This window comes from Drosophila willistoni, assembly GCF_018902025.1.
Source record: "Drosophila willistoni isolate 14030-0811.24 chromosome 2L unlocalized genomic scaffold, UCI_dwil_1.1 Seg196, whole genome shotgun sequence".
Taxonomy (NCBI): domain Eukaryota; kingdom Metazoa; phylum Arthropoda; class Insecta; order Diptera; family Drosophilidae; genus Drosophila; species Drosophila willistoni.
In genome coordinates this window covers 9,317,721-9,334,602 of record NW_025814048.1, presented here as the reverse complement: position 1 = coordinate 9,334,602, position 16,882 = coordinate 9,317,721, and the positions used below count along the sequence as shown (strand labels likewise).

The window sequence follows — 16,882 nt, the reverse complement described above, 5'->3', positions numbered from 1 at the left end:
TGGCTTAAAAATTTTATCAGATTCTAACTGAAGGCAGGACATCGTTAATGAGTGTTGTAATAAACCTTCGAATCAAGTTTTCGAATCGGTTTCCTCCCAAACTAAAACAGGCAGAATGGTTTATTTTTTAATAAAGTCATTTTGCATCTTTTTGGGTTCACTTCGTTTTAATAAAGCTGTGTTCTTATGTAACTACTACTAGAATTATGAATAGTGCTTTTAAGATGTATTTCGCAAAGAACATAAAAAAATTTAAAAAACCAAGATAAGATAAACGGAATCCAATCATTATGCTCTTCTTTGTATCCTATTCTTTGAAATGCAGTAGAATCCTGTTATAACGACTCCGCCTATAACGTCCGTCCAGTTATAGCGACTAAAGTTCGATGAGTGATTGGTTGGTCCCAATACAAACTTACATATATGAAAGGGCCTCCAGTTAGTGACGAGGTAGTGACGAGAGCTGAGCACCGCCAAAAAATAGTTTGTTATAAATATATTGCCATTCAAAAAGCAAGCAAGAGTTGAATCTATTCAGCTGAGAGGCACTGTATTTATGTATTATCTATAGACAATGTTTGCTTACAATATTATTATTTTTTACACAGGATACTAAACAATTTCTTTATATGGGCATTTTTTTTTTACACAGGATAGGAACAGGACAGGAAAATTTCTTTATATGGGTATTTCCGCGGAAGTGTCAACCAAGTGCAAAAAATTAAACCATCTTGAAACTCTTTGTTTTTTTTTTTAAATCCTTATCAGAAAATGTTTAAATTTTAATATTTTATGTATTTTGAGAATATATGAATTTACCGTAATGAGCAAATTGAATGCAATCATATATGTTTAAGTAAGTACTTGAACTAGCTTATGGCATACTTTAAGGGGGCAAAGTTTTACCATTTCACAGCCTTCAACTATGTATGTATGTATGTGTTTACCTTGATTCATTTTTAGCGAATGATTTTAATTTATTTCGCAATGGCGACAATTAATGTAATTTTTGTGTAACTAACTATATACTTGCCTTTGATTGAAATATAGTCAAATAAAATACAGAATTTATGAAAACATACAAAACTTGCTGTTCGAAAAGTCGAAAAGTGGTCATAAATGGGTTAAGATGCTATCCAAATATTCTAAAATGTATACAGTTTTCCATTAGTTACTCGTACTAAGATAATAAATATGAATATGTTATATTATGATTCTTTAATTCATTTTTTATAGACTTTCCAATCTCATAATGAACTCATTTGTCGTCTTTTACTTCTGTTTGTTTTTTCTGTAGCCATAAGTATCTGCGGTACTTTCGTGTTCCCATTTTTCCATTCTTAAAAAAAGAAAACCACCAAATCATATCCTGACAATGCCAGGACAATCGCTCACCTAATTATTTGGCACAATTGTTTAGGGCCTCTTTAGAGGCTCGTGCTTGTAGTGTGGACCAAAAACAAAAAATAAAAAGAAAAAACGCGAGCCAATTTTTAAATTTTATGTGCTCTTTTTATGAGTTTTTTCTATTGTGTTTGTCTAATTTTTCAGCAACATTTGTTTTATTTTTTGTGTTTCTTTCTTTCTTTGCTCATGCTGACCTACAAATTGTCCTAATTACTAGGACCTGACCCAGGTTCTGGGTTTTGTATTTGTCGCATTTTATTACGCGCTCGCATTTCCACTAAAAATTGGAACGAACCTTTGGAAAAAGAAGGAAGAAGGAAAAAAAACGGGCAAACGGTAGGTAGGTGATCCGGACGCGCCTTTTTATTAGTGCAGAACCTTCGGCGGAACTAGAACAACGACACCAACGACCACAACAGCCCACAGCGGGCCACTTCGCCACTCCGAGGAGATCGCTTTGCATCGAGAGAGTATCAAGCGGCGGCGGCGACGACGACGTCGACCTCGACAGCATTAGAAAACTAGATCAGTTTTTTGTTTCGGTTTTCTTCCGATTTTTGTGCTGCCTTAGGTCTTCGTTCGTTCACATTTTATGATCTCGTTTTCCATTGTTTTGCAACGAAAAATTATGGTATATGCAGATTTTTATGGGCACCATTTCCCGGGAACATCCATATCCTGTCGCGTTGAACGGTATTAAGAAACTAGATCAAGTTTGTTTTTTGTTTTCCACTGTTGGTCCCCATTGTTTCGATTTTTACGCTGCGCTACTTTTTTTCCTCGAACGCAACGAAATGCTCTAATTTTTTAATTCCTCAATTCTTCAAGACGTGGGTTTTTATGGTTCAGAGTTTTTCCACAAGGTTGTTGCTAGTCGTCTCTATGGACATTGCTCTATTTACCTGTTAATTGTGGCCATAATTTACATTTTCTTCAAATATATATATTTTTTTTTGTTATTTTTTTCGAAGGATACATTTTCATATTTTGTATACAAATTTTTATTGAGATCTTTTCGAGCTGTTCGTTCACAAGGTTGCATTGGCATTTGCATAAGCAAAGTGTTGGACCATGCAGATTTTTCTTGAAATTTAAAGACTTTAAGGAACTTAAGAGAAAAAAAAAGGAGGTTGCCTATATCTCACTTAATTTTCAGTATTTTTCACACATATTGTTTTAATGCTGTATTATCACACGGGCAAAAAAAAATTTAACTGAGACTATACGTATCGCCAATAAAAATTCTTTAAAAATTACCGATTTGTGCACGAATTAATTATACTCCTCCCTTAAATCAAATAACATAAAGCCTGATGAAAATACATTATTATTAATTATTAGGTATATTAAATATTATATGCACATAAGTTGGAATTTTTCCAAATTTTAAACATTCGGTAATCAGAATTTCCTATGCAAATATACAAGTACCACATATCAGACTGAAATTGAACTGAAAAATCGCCAAAAATTTTGAAATTTTTTTTTTTTAATCTGCTGGTTTTTATTAAAAAATTATAAAAGGATATTTGCTATATAGCCAATAGTTAAAAATATTTGTATAGAATAGTCAACGATATCCCAACATTTAGGTATTTATCTTCCAATAGTGTTTACTTCAAGAATGATTATTGTTTGCAAAACATTTTTTACGTTAAATGTATTGTTGAAAGAATAATTCTAAAACTAGTTGTGAATTACAACTCAATAAAGAAAGAACACATTGGCAAAGCTTATTAAAGTATGATCTGCCTCAAGTCTGCTTATGTGATACTTCAATACTCCTTCATTCTTTTTATCCAACGAAAGTTATGAACTAAATACACAAAAAACTGTTAAATATTGGAAGATCAAATGTACAAAAATTGTCGAACAAACCCTCTATGTTATAAAAAATTTTAAAAAAGAATATTTGTTTCTTATTAATTTCAAAAAACATTCAAAAAAACTGAATGACAATGTAAAATTTCCTTGCAAAAAGTCTTGGCAAAAAATCTTTTTCAGTTTAGGCTTTCCTTTTTCAATTTGCATGGTGAAAATGTTTGGTTTTATAATTCTAAATATCCTGATTATTACTTTATCACACAAATAAACGAATTGTATTTATTCAGTCATTTATTTGCCAATGGCCTCAAGGTTTTTATTGCAAAAGGAAAAAAAAGGGAGACAGGAGGCGAGAGGAGAACAAAAATGTTGCAAATTGCATCTACTCCTAAACACACACATTTCCCAATGATGACGACCATAATCAGCGAGATCGGCGCTTTGTAAGTGCAAAATGTGTCATAAAAATCAAACAAACGCTGAGAGCAGAGTCTTCCCCGAAAGGAATGTAAACGAAAGGAAAGGAATGGAAGGGAAGGGAAAGAAAAGGCAAGGAAAGTGTTCAGAGCGGATTGAGTTTGAGTTTTGAGGTGAACTGAACTAAAGATCTATGAACATCAGGTAGATACATAGATCACTCTGATGATGTCCGACACTTTCGCCAGTGAAAGGTCTTCTCATTGTGTGAGTGTATCTGTGTGTGTGTGAGCTGTCATAAAGGGTATTTACTGTCGCTGCCGCAGTGTCGCGTTGGACGGACTGAGATCAAACAAAAAGCCCATGAATGCACAATAGGCAAGGTTGCGGGTAGGGTTCGCAGTGGGTCAGTCAGGAAGGCTTGGACTTGGGCATTTACCAGGTCAATTTCCAGGTTTTAATGCCAGGTAGATATACCTATATATATATTCACTCAGGTCGGATCCAGCCAGCCAGCCAGCCTCAGCGAGTTAATGCAAATTGCCGCGCAATATAACCCAATAATTTTAACTAACTCATGGAATGGGCAAACTAGAGCAGGAAGGATGCCTTAGTTACTTGGGAACTATGCTGAGGTAACAATAGGCCCTCTGGGCAATGGTTGAAGGTTACGTTAATCCGTTTGCCATCAGCAAGATTATTAGTCAATTTCAGATGAGTTTTTCACTTTTCCTCATCGTTGTTGCCTTTCGCTTTCCGCGGCGTTCCGACGAGTTAGATTTTATTGCAGCATCTTGAACAATCAACTTGGATTTGGTAACATGCTGCGCGATGTGCTCTCAATTTTTCCTTTCAATCCATATAGATGTATCCTTTGCATTTATAGAGAATTTTACCTTGACAAAGCCAAGCCAAAAGCAAACTAAATGTAACCAAGAGGCAATCGACTGACCGGGTTGCCTCTGGAGTTTCCACAACTTTGTTTATTTGTTATTTGTTTGCGGGATTAACTAGTCCTAGGGGCTTGACTTGAACTCTCTATCCCTGATCCCATTTGGCAACTTCATTAGAAAGTCATAAAAATGCATAATGATGTCGATGGGATTAGATGGGAATGGGAAGCGGGATGGGTCAGGTAGAGTAACCCCATCCAAACCGTTGGGCACTTGCTCCATCTTTAGCTGAAAGTACAGTTGCCACCACATCAAGACGCACATGATTGTATCATCATAATAAATGCTTTTCCTGAAACGGAAACTCTTCCCCCCGACTCCTCCCATCTCTCTTTCCCACAAAAACCAAACAAAATGGAAACTTTTCAAATTAAGTTTTCTAGCTACCCAAAAAAAAAAACATAAAAGCAAAGCCAAGTAAATATTTCATTATAATGGACATACACAAAAATGGTTACATTTTGGTGGGGGGAGGGGGGTTCGAAAACTTTGGGTTCATCCCTGGGACTGCGACTTCATCAAGTGTGAGTCTGTTAAACGTGCGGAATATTAAGACTTCATAAAAGGCGCAAATAATTTGGTTCACTGACGATCGATACTCTCAACCCAAACCCAGACCCATACCCAGACCAAGACCAACCACCAGCTATGACTTTGACTCTGGCAGAGAAGGCATTATGCCATATCATTCTTGATGAAGCTGATAAAATCCCATTATTAAGGGGGCACTCACGTCTCATTCGCTCCTGTGGAGTTGCCCGCTGGCGTTCAAGTGAAACAAAAGATTCGCTCATACGCTATGAATACAAGACGAGCCATGCAGCAGCAGAAGTCCCTCTCTCTCTCTCTGTGAGAGAGAAAGAACGCCCACTCGTTCTGTATTGCTCTTTTTTGCTCTCTCTGGGGTAGCTCCCACCCGCCTTGAGCTTTTTAGGTCTGCATTTCTCTGTTTGCTTTTTTTCTGTTCCATTGTTCCGGCATCGTAATTGCCTTCATCGTCGCATAATTGCCAGCCCAGCATCCTCAGTCAGCACCGCAACATTAGCACCGCTGCTATCTTCCATCTCGCTTGCACACTACACAGTTTTCAGCGACCTGCTCTCTCATTGGCCGAGTGCGAGAAGACAGCCATTGCCAGCAAAGTGAGCGAACAGCGAGCAGGGAGGTATAAAAGGTTGCGGGGTTGACTGAGAGAGGCACACTTGAGCTGTAACCATCGCAGAGTGAACATCGCACACACACATACAGACACACATCAGTTTGAGGAACGTTTCTCATCAAGTTTCGTCTTTGGCTTCCCTTTGAGCCAACGCCCAGAAGAAGAATTTTACTCTCTCTCTCTCTACATCACCATGCACGGATATAGAACCTACCAAATGGAGAATCATCATGCACATCAACACGACAACACCGCGGTGGATCAAAAACCGTTGGTTGTTGATCTCATTTCCGCACAATACGGCAAACCCCAAACGCCGCCACCTTCGCCAAATGGTAAGTTAAAAATTAAACCGAAATTTCAAATTTAACAATTTACTAATCAATTGCTTCTCTTTGTGTTTGCTTTTACAGAATGCCTATCCAGTCCGGATAACTCATTGAATGGTAGCCGCAATTCCGAGATTCCCGCTGATCCATCAGTTCGTCGCTATCGAACTGCATTCACACGTGATCAGTTGGCACGTCTCGAGAAGGAATTCTACAAGGAGAACTATGTCTCCCGTCCACGTCGCTGTGAGCTGGCCGCCCAGCTCAATTTGCCCGAGTCCACCATCAAGGTGTGGTTCCAGAACCGCCGCATGAAGGACAAACGTCAGCGCATTGCCGTCGCCTGGCCCTATGCAGCTGTCTACTCTGATCCCGCTTTCGCCGCTTCCATCCTGCAAGCCGCCGCCAATAGCGTGGGTATGCCCTATCCTCCATATGCTCCAGCTGCCGCTGCTGCCGCCGCCGCTGCTGCAGCCAATCCAATGATGGCCACAGGCATGCCCACTATGCCAGTACCCGGACACTCGCCCTATGGTCAATATCGTTATGCTCCATATCATATACCAGCGCGTCCAGCTCCACCAGCTCCTCACATGCATCCGCATCATATGATGGGTGCTGCAGGAGCCGCCGCCGCTGGACCCATGGGCTATCCTGGAATGTTGGGAGCCGCCGCTGCTGCTGCTGTGATGCCACCAAGCTCCTGCTATGCCGCTCTCTCAGTACCAAAGACACAGACGCCCCCTTTGGATTTGCAATCCTCCTCGTCGCCGCATTCCTCGACACTGTCGCTGAGTCCCGTCGGCTCTGATCACACCAAGGTCTTTGATCGCAGTCTGAGTCCTTTGCGTGCAGTTGCTCCAATTCAGTTGAACAGCAATAACAGTTCCGCCACAACAACAACAAGCAGCCCACTGCCTGCTCCTGGTCTGCTTATGCCCAGTGCCAAGCGTCCAGCATCTGAGATGTCGCCGCCTCCAACGATGATATCTGAGCCCAAGCCAAAGCTGTTTAAGCCCTACAAGACTGAGGCGTAGGCCCACCCCCCGAACTTTTCTCTCCCCTTCTACCCTCAAGAATTGTACAAACTAGACTTACTCCCCTCTACCCCCTCCCTTCCTTTTATCCTTTTCTCTCAGTGTGTAGAGTCACATTAAGCTATTATTTATTGAGGATTGATTGTATTATGAATTTAATTTGATAATTTAGTTTAAAATTAATTAAGATGCCACGACAAAATCAAAAAAAATAAATTAGAAAAAACTCATAAATGAAAAATTACTTGAAATTGTTTTTATTATTTTCCTACCTGAGCCACACCCTCACCCAATGCAAAACGCCCACCCACCCGCCGCCCAACCGCCCTCTCTTGGGTTTGGGTTACCTGAAGCAATTCTAGTTTGTTTTTTTTTTCTTTTTTTTTTTTGAAATTTTTATGGCCCAACTGAGAGTTGGATTAGCAGTGGAGAAACCAAAAGACAGCTGCCGCACCTTTATAGGTAACACATCCCTTCCCTTCCCTCCCTTCCTTTGGCTCACCCTCTCACAGTCTAGTTCTGGCTCTGTAGGGAACTCTTGCAACAAATTGAAGTGAGAGCGTGCCATGAACGAACGACCTTCGTCTTCTGGCCGGGGGACACCTCACCTGAAAGTGCAGGAAATGGCAGAGAGAGGAGCAACGACGGGAGATTGGCACAAGCCCATGTCCCTGTCCTCTGTCCCTGTCGATGCTCATCCCTATAACCCGAAGAATTGCTTATTAATGCGATTAAAGCAAATCGAACTCCGCCTGGCCCGCCTGCTGATTGTCCTTGGATGATGGGCCTCCCTGCCACGCGTCAGGCAGGTTGCCTCTGTGTGTGAGTGTATGTGTGTCCCTGTGTGTGCCTAGTGAATGGCTGTCAATGTTTATCCTTGTGCTCATTAATTGTCACCTCGAGTCGGTAAAGTCAGTGCCGTCTGTTTGTTTTTGTGTCATAATTGAGAAATCATAAGCAAGGATAACCCAAGGATAACACACCCAGAGAGACAGAGAGAAGTGAAATTGTAATGTAATTGCCCGTGCCCAAAACATGTGTTTCAATTGCCCCTCAAAGGGGTGTCAATTGGTTATCTCCCCCCTTCCCAAAAAAGTTGCTACTAAAAAACTCACAAAAGGAGCGAAGGAAGCGGCAAGGATAATCAACAATCAACCCTCCCGTGTGCGTAAACCTAATTGTGCTCGGTCTCTATCAAAACATGTTTTGACACTTGCCATGGATATGGAGGGAGGGCACATAAAAAATTGACTGCCTCAAGTATGATGCACCCCTTTCCCGAGAGTCTTTGCTCATTGCGTGGGGGATGCTGCAGCAGCCAAGTGGCAACATTTTATGATTTGATAATAAAGATAGAGCTACAGATGCGGGGCGGGGCGGGGCTCAGCCCTTGGGGAAAAAAAGGTTACACCGAACGACAGATAGATAGATAAATGGCGAGACCAAAAGCGAAGCGAAACAGTAAATTAAAAAATAACTGCCAAAAAAGGCAAAACAAAATCTCTGCCAGCAACAGAACAGAAGTGTTCCAGGGGGAGGGCGTGTCGGGCAGGTTGATAATTAATCATGTGGGGATTAGCAATGTTTTTCACCAAATGTAGAAATCATCAGTTTGTTTATTGAAAAATTATGCGATACATAAAAAAACTCAAGCGAATTCCAAGTAGATGACTTTGGAGTCATGGAGATTGAGATGGATTAGCAGGAGGATTCACAGAGAGTCGCAGAATGGACATCAGCTGGTCTTAGAAGCTGTAGCTGATGCAGCTGTCCATAAACAATGAAACAAACAGAATTACAAAGAGTTAACACAATTTACAGGCCTTGTTCTCTCTCTCTCTCTCACTCTCTCACTTTGGCTCTAAATGTGGTATTATTATCAATTAGGCGGCTGTATCTAATTTGGTGGCTTTTGTCGAACTGATTTTATTGGGGCAATCAATGGGATTGGTCGGGGGCATGGGGAAGCGAACATAAACATGAATGGCTGCCACTTCATGAGAACAAACTTCTCCCACACTGTCAAAACAATGCATAATTCAATAGATTTCCCAAAAATAAAGAATATCATGGGCGTAGTTAGAGTTTTGTTTTGTTGAGAGAAAGAGATAGGGAGATAAGAAATACTTTAAAAAAAATTTTTATTTCAAGAAAGTACAAGAAATGTTAATAATTTATTTATTAGTATTGATTGTTCAAAAAATTACTCCAAACATACTCGTCTCAAGAAAAGTATGAATAATATTTACAAAAAAAGATCAAAAATATTACTGATCTATTTTTTAAATAGAACAACTACCTAATATAGACCATAAATCATAATAATTATTCACTTAACTAATAAATATATATTATTTATCTGAACTAATAAATAATAAATATTGAATAATTTGCATAAAATAGTTAATTAGTTAAATTATGTATCTACATATACTGTAACTAATTTTGTAACACAATATATTAATCGTAATTTTAAAATAATATTATTTTTTAGATTTAAATAATTTTTACCTACTTATGACTGTTACAAAGACAGCAAAAGGGTAATAAAATAATAATCAATAATAATTCCAAAGAGTTTTCTCTATCTTTAGAAATGTTCTGATATAATTGAAAATTTTAAAAAATATTATTTATATATTAATGTAAAATTAAATACTTTTCTTTTTAAGTAACGCATAGTTAATATTAACTAACTATATTAGACAAAAAAAATTTAAATCAAAAAATTCTACAAATTAGTTTTTAAGAGTTTTTAAAATTATATTTATGGATCTCCCAAATCTTTAAAGAAATAAACCTATACCACCCATTGTAAAATATTACCCAAACTCATGTAAATATACATAGGTTAACAAAAGAAATGTAAATAATTATTAATTATAAAGAACTGTATAGTATACATATTTTACAACTAGCTTAAAAGCAGTTATAGCTAGCACATAGATTAGAGGTAATTTATAGTTATCTACTAATCATAGTCTAAATAAATAAATAAATAAATAATTCAGAGTTTAATTTCCAGTTAATTATAATTCATTCAACAGGTCAGGTTGTTTTAAAGAGTTTTTCTAATGTTGCTTACTAATTTGACCGTGTTAATCCTGAATCTTCACTCAGTTCATTTGCATCATCTCTAATAATTAAGATATAGGTAGTATCTTGAATTTTGATGAATAAGTAAAGCCTTAAAGCGTTAAAGCCTTAAACCTTAAAGCTGCTTTTAAATATTTCTTCTTAGTCCTTTCTTAAAAAGTATTACTAAAATTGAGACTGCGTACATGACAGCTAAAAACATTTGAAATCTTTTTTTCTTCTTAAAATTCTCCGAATTGAGGCTTCAAATTTAAACAACAATATTTAAACAACACAAATAAATAGATAATTATCTTAAAAGTTAGGTCGTTAATATAAATTATGGATGCAAAATAGCCATTTTAACGACACTACTTTTAAGATTATTATATATTTATTTGTGTTGTTTAAATAATGTAATAAATCAATTTATATAAAGTAAAACATTTCATTTATAAATGGAGCTGAAACAAAAGTTGAAAAGCAAAAGTAAAGGAAAAGAAACCAATAAATTTGCTTTTTAAATTTAAAACATTTCATTTGAAAATGTAGCTAAAACAAAACATACAATGGCAAAAGGAAAGGAACAGAAAATACTCAGCTGGCATTGAAGGATTTTGGCAAAGAAATCAAATCGAAATATGGTTTGGAAAATTATCGACATTATCGAATTCTTCCATACTTTCCTGGATGTTGGCTAGTAGAACAACCATTAAAACCTCAACATCACAAGGTTTATTTGTCTATCGTTCCCCTTTTCCCTCCACCCATGTTAGCCATAGACATCTATTCTCTAGCCTCACTCCTTCTAACAAAACTCAAGTCTAGTACAAACAAAATTAAGTTTTATTGGTGCGCACAAAACAGACAGATGATGATGAGTGAGTGACTGAGTGAGCCAAGGATTCGGTTTTCAGATTCGGATACTGTCTTTGATTTCTTTTAATAGTGAATTAGCACCTCAGCCAGAGAGAGATGAAGTTGAAGTTGAAGATGAAGACCCAAAAGATTCAAAGAGTCTGCGGTTTATGGCACTTTCCCGTACAGCCTCAAAATCGCAGCTAAACCGATAAAAGGCAGCTTTTGTATAGAGGGAATGTCTTTGGGAATCGGATATTCTTTATGATGTATGAAATTCACACTAACTGTCATTGAATACCTTACTATATAAAGTGATCATCAGAGAGAGAGAGAGAGAGAGAGAGACTGGGGGAGTATTAAGTTTGAGGCGTGGCTGTCCCACTGAGATTTAAACGGCAAAGATCTGAGACTTGTATGTTATACAATCAAACAAAATGCCAGAGAGAAACATATGGACAGAGAGGGAGAGAGTGAGAGAACCGTCTCAGACCACTAAACGACGTTGAAAATGTTTTATGATTATGCCAATAGGTCTCCCTCTTTGGCAATCTCCCTCAAGAGCCTCTGTATGATGTGAGGAGAAGAGATGAATAAACATCTTTGTAAAATGATGATGCCAGCATTGAAATAATTTCACACGTTTTACGCACACACAACTCACCCGAAAAACATGAATACATGAAACAAAACTCGTTTGTCGTCTGTCTGAATGGATTGGTCATATGTATCTAAAACGCTTGGACTATATATCAGTTGGATCTGGCTATAGGCCAATTTGCACGCTGTCCCCATTAACATAAACCAAATGCCTTTTTTTTGTTTTTGACATTTTGCCAGCCTCATCATTTTCATGGATATTAACAACTGATAATCGCAACAATCAAAATCAAATTGCCGAATCTGCCGAATGTTTTGCCAACAAAATACATTTCCATATCGTGTCCAACCCCCTCACACGAGTAACCAAAAATTCCTTATGTTTAAGGGTAGAAAAATAAATCGGAAAATAGAAATCAATTGCCATTTGATGAATGCTGCGGCTGTCCGAAAAACTTTTCCAACTTGGAGTTGGAGTTGGAGTTTTAGGGTCAACGGAGACGTCGTCGTCGTCGGAGATTGTGCAGCAATGGCCATAAATCTGTAGCTGGAGATAATGAAACTAGAATGATTGCGGCAATCACTGGTGTGGCCGAACAGGACCTAGTCCCATCCTGCCCATCCTTCCCTTTCTGATGGTGAGGGATGGGCTGTGGCTGTGTTTGGTCATTGCGCATGTCAAGGATGTATACATGTATCCCAAATAGGATGAGTATATGTATATACAGAGTCTCATACATTATGTAGTCGCCAAAGTTGAAAGAGTCCAAGATTGAGTCCTCATCCTGCCTACCGTGTCCTGCGCGCAACGTGTCAACTTTATTGCGGTTTGACTTTGCTGCTTGAAAAGTCAGTCTTAGATCTTGGTCCAAAATCCTAAAACAGTCCACAACGATGACGGTTTCATATACCAAATGACCATGATTTACAGCTCTCGTTTTTTTCGCGTTATTTTTTTAGGGCGTTAATGGCCATCGTAAAGCCACAGGACTTGCTTTCTCTCTCTCTCTCTCACTCTCAGTCTCATTTCGCGAACTGGATTCTAAAAAAATGAAATCAGTTTTTATGAAATTTCATGTTGTGAGTTTACAGGACATTTTTCCTTGCTCGACCTATTGTCTATGCCTGAAGAGATGCGTTTTTTTTTCTTCCTTTTTTGCCAATTTTTCGTCCGTTTCATTTTTTTTTACCTACATTTTTATGGACAACAAAAGCGGCAAATGCTGGCAAATGATAATATTTTGGTTCCGTTTTTTAGGATCATAAAAAAACTGCATTGGAATTCTAGTTCTAGTTTCAAATTTTTAGATTTTTAGGTTTTTAGGTTTTTTTTTTTAAGGATCTCATTTCGCCGAATTCGGAAGCGGAACAATCTGGCCAATCATTTTTTTTGACCTTGTCCAATGGCCAGGTTATAAAAAAATTGACTCGCTGCGGTGTGCAAAATTTCATTTCAGTTTACTTTAGTTTCATTTCGTTTCGTTTTTTTTACGAAAATGACTTTTTCCTAGTTCAATTGTGAGTGCAATCGTAAAAAAAAGATCAACAAAAAAATATGATTTTTTTATTAGACGATCTCACAAAGGAAAAGTAAAAGTAAACCTAGGGTCACAGCTCAGTTTCAAAGGTGCATCAAGGATTCTTCACCATTTGCCATTCTCTACAAATTTCCCCATCATCTGAATTTTCTCTAGTTTTACCTACTTTCCCTTGGCAGAGAACAGACAATTATTTGACAATTATTGCATTAAATTCAATTAAATCATAAAAGAATTATCATTTTGATTCTAATTATAATACGATTGTGATTTTATCTGTGTTTGTTGCCACGAAGACAAAGTAAAAACCTGAAAAACATATACTTAGATTTAGAAACCTCCATGATACAAGGCAGAAGGATAAAGGATCCTCATAAGTCAGAGAATAAAGATTAAATATTTAATTGCTGGATTTCATATACCTAAATTCAGTTTGTTGTAAGTTTTAATGCAAAATTGTTAATATTTGACAATTTTTTAGACTATTTTAAAGAATTGCCTACAAAATTTCTTTTTTCCCGAAAAATGCCTATAAAAATTATGAAAATTTTTTGAAGAAGATAAAGACATTACTTTTTTAAAGTAGTTCCAAAACTAAAAGAGTTTAAAAGTGGTAAAATTTGGATTTTTGTTTAGATATATTGTCTTTGCCCTAAATCAATGATCAATATTATGGATTCCACATATCCAGTAAATCTATATAATAAAACACTTTTGCAATCAGACAGTAAATATAAAGAAGAATGTAAACATATAGCTCTACTAGAAATCCGCTTTTGAAAAATTAAAATTGCGACTATAATTTGAGATTTAAACTATCCTGTCTCCAAAGTTAGATTGAACTGCACATGGTGTGCGAATTTTATTATAATCGGTTAAGTGGTTTAGGAGTCCATTGAGGACAAACATTGTGACAGATTTATATATATTAAGATATAGGCATTTCATAAAGTTTGTGATGGTTTCTTTTATAGAATATTGTAGAAATTTATATTTTTATTTTTAATTAAATTCTTTTGGAATGGAATAGATAGATTCAACAATATGTAATGAATTTAGTTTGAGGAGAATGCTTTGAATTATTTTGTATTGTTTTTATATCAAAGATTTATTATTATTATTAAAGTATAGGATATAGTTATAAACTATCAACCTAACTATATTTTACAAGCACTGGCAACTGAAGCCTAAAACTACATCCATACACTAGCCTGGGATTCGAACCCGGATCTTGCTCAGTACTCTAAAAAAGGTATTTAGGAATGACTTGACAATTTTCCTCAAAGTCTCATTGAAAAACACTTATTTTGAGACCGCTTGAATCTGTCAACAGTTATTTGCAAGCTATGACTTACAGCATTTCTTAGGTTGACCATATTCAAAATTTCTTAGGTTTTCAACCAAATTGAATTGACAGTTTAAAAAATTATCTCACACTGTGCAGTTGGTCATAATAACTAATAATGTCAATACTTTAAAACTATTATCTAAAAATATACGACTATATGAAGTAAAATTCATATGAACCTTTTTTCCTATATCTAATTCAACATCCTTTTATCCAGTTACAAGAATTTATATATTTCTTATATTTGGAATAAATGCAAGTACATTTTCACTTCATTTTTAATCAAACCAAAATGAAACAATTCTCAAGTGCATTAAGGACTTTTTTAGGATGTCTTTCCGGTATTAAAGAACAGAAAACAGAAAATGTTTTCCACATAAATTGTGTAACAATCTTGACCAAGTTGCATGTATTTGCGGAAAACCGCAGGATACAATCAATGATTCGTTTAGATCAAAAAACATTTTTGCGCTTTTCCGCTATGCGTAATTTTCCCATGAATTTTCGCACCATTAGCGGCATTTTCCCCCTTATAACTAACTTCTCGTTTTCCTCCGTTTTTTTTGTTTCGTTTTCGTTTTGAACTGCACCGACTCGGACATGCAAATTATGGAGATTAATTGAAGCAAGGTGGTCACGCCTCAGAGCAATTGGCCTACCAAAAACCAGCCGTCTGACCAAAAAGTAATGGCCTTGAGTTTTTTCCAATTATTAGTTGTGTGTGAGTTGCTTCTCATTTTTTTTTTGTCGAAAAGGCCATTTGCGTTTTCATTGCCCTCTCTATCTCTGTGTGTGTGTGTGTGTGTGTGAACGTTGCCTGTTTTTGCGGTCCTTTTTAGCATGTTGTAGAAAAAATCTGCGCGATCTTAGCCGGAATTTGTCTTGGGATTAAGCATTTATGATGGCATCAATAAAACGCTAAGCGCTTTCTGTAACTGTTGATTTTTTAATGAAAAAATCTTCAAAATGGCCGTGGAGATCGCCAGCTCCCTCAATTTGGATTGGTTGGGCCTGGAACTATTTGGGAGGGAGGGGAGCTAAAAATAAATGGGATACATCCACTCCCATTCCATATCCATGACAATGCCAATCAATTAGCATACAATTAAACGATGCTTAAATCAACTTGAGAGTTTCTTCGTCTTTGAGATACATTTTTGTATCTGCATCTGCTTGTAAGTGGTTTTGGTTTTTCTGGATGTTTTGGTGGAATGGAGATCAAAAGCGACGACAAACATAATTGCTGCTTCACTTCACAGTTTTCCCCTCATATCCGACTTTGGTCTTGAGTGGTCTATATATATGGATTGATCTTTAAGATCTTTGCCTTATCGATCTTTCGACTTTTTATGTCTTTTGCGGCTTTGTTGGTGGGTTTTCGATGGCGCCATTTAGTTTGCTTCCGTTTTGCCTTTAGCTAATTGAGTTTTAAGTAGTAGGAATCCACTTGAACGGCATGTCCTGTCACTTCCTCTTAGGCCAAAATGAGAGAGAGAGAGAGAGAGTAGTCTCGCTCAGTTTCTTAGTTCAACTCTTTTGCCTTTTTGGGGTTAGGCCCAGATTGACCCGCTTGGCCTCTGTTTACCACAGCCAAGTGGCCGAAAAGTGCAAATCCTTTTGCCGTAAATCGCAAACTCAAGACAATGGCAAGAGAATGAACGACAAGTAGCAGACGAATTAGCAATCCTATCATGCTTTTACGACCAAAAAAGGATTCGCGACCAGTTAAAGGTGACTTCGGTTGAAGTCTTACTCGCTCACCCTTTTAGGGCGATAATCCTTCTAAATGTTTTGCATTAATTTCGGGGCGTAAACGGATTAAGGGCGTTACCCGCAGCAGAAACCGCTGCTAAGGAGAGAGAGAACAAGGAGGACACCGACCTGCAAGAACGACCTGCACCCACGACAGCAGCAGGCTGCCACGCCCCTGCTAATCCGCCAGCCAAAATCGGTCCAAAAATTTTAATCCTTTCGCATTTCGCCGACTGACTTCTGACTTGGCCCCAGAGTCCGAGCCCTTTAATCCTTTGACTCTGGTACAACTGGTAACGGGATTATCGCCGATTACCCCAGATGATCCGCAGAAAGTCAATCTGGTTCGGGCCTAATTGCAAATAGGGCCTGAACTCCCAAAAGGCCCCGAAATTTAGTTACGCGTTCCGCGTTTGCTATGTTTATTTGTTTATTTTCGTTTGTTTTGAGAATTTCTGACAATTAACTGCAACTTGGGGGCGTGCGAAGCAAATCCTTTTACCCATACCTGTCCCAAAATCTGCTCAACCAAGGACGAAAAGTCACAAAGTCAGAGAAACGAAAAAAAAAAAACAGAAAAGAAAT

At 37.4% G+C, this 16,882-nt stretch overlaps 1 protein-coding gene across 1 annotated transcript; it reads left to right on the top strand.

Moving 5' to 3' along the window:
- Positions 1-5,786: 5,786 nt before the first annotated feature.
- On the top strand, positions 5,787-7,287 carry LOC6639962 (segmentation protein even-skipped). The gene is made up of 2 exons (XM_002062900.2): positions 5,787-6,095; positions 6,174-7,287. The coding sequence occupies exons 1-2, from the start codon at positions 5,954-5,956 to the stop codon at positions 7,124-7,126; spliced, it is 1,095 nt and encodes a 364-aa protein (XP_002062936.1). The 5' UTR covers positions 5,787-5,953; the 3' UTR covers positions 7,127-7,287.
- The last annotated feature ends 9,595 nt before the right edge of the window (positions 7,288-16,882 follow it).

Excerpts from the sequence above, each read along its gene's own strand:
- LOC6639962 (XM_002062900.2), top strand. The coding sequence starts at position 5,954 with ATGCACGGATATAGAACCTACCAAATGGAGAATCATCATGCACATCAA. Across the intron at positions 6,096-6,173 it reads GCCGCCACCTTCGCCAAATG|AATGCCTATCCAGTCCGGAT; the intron begins GTAAGTTAAAAA and ends TTGCTTTTACAG.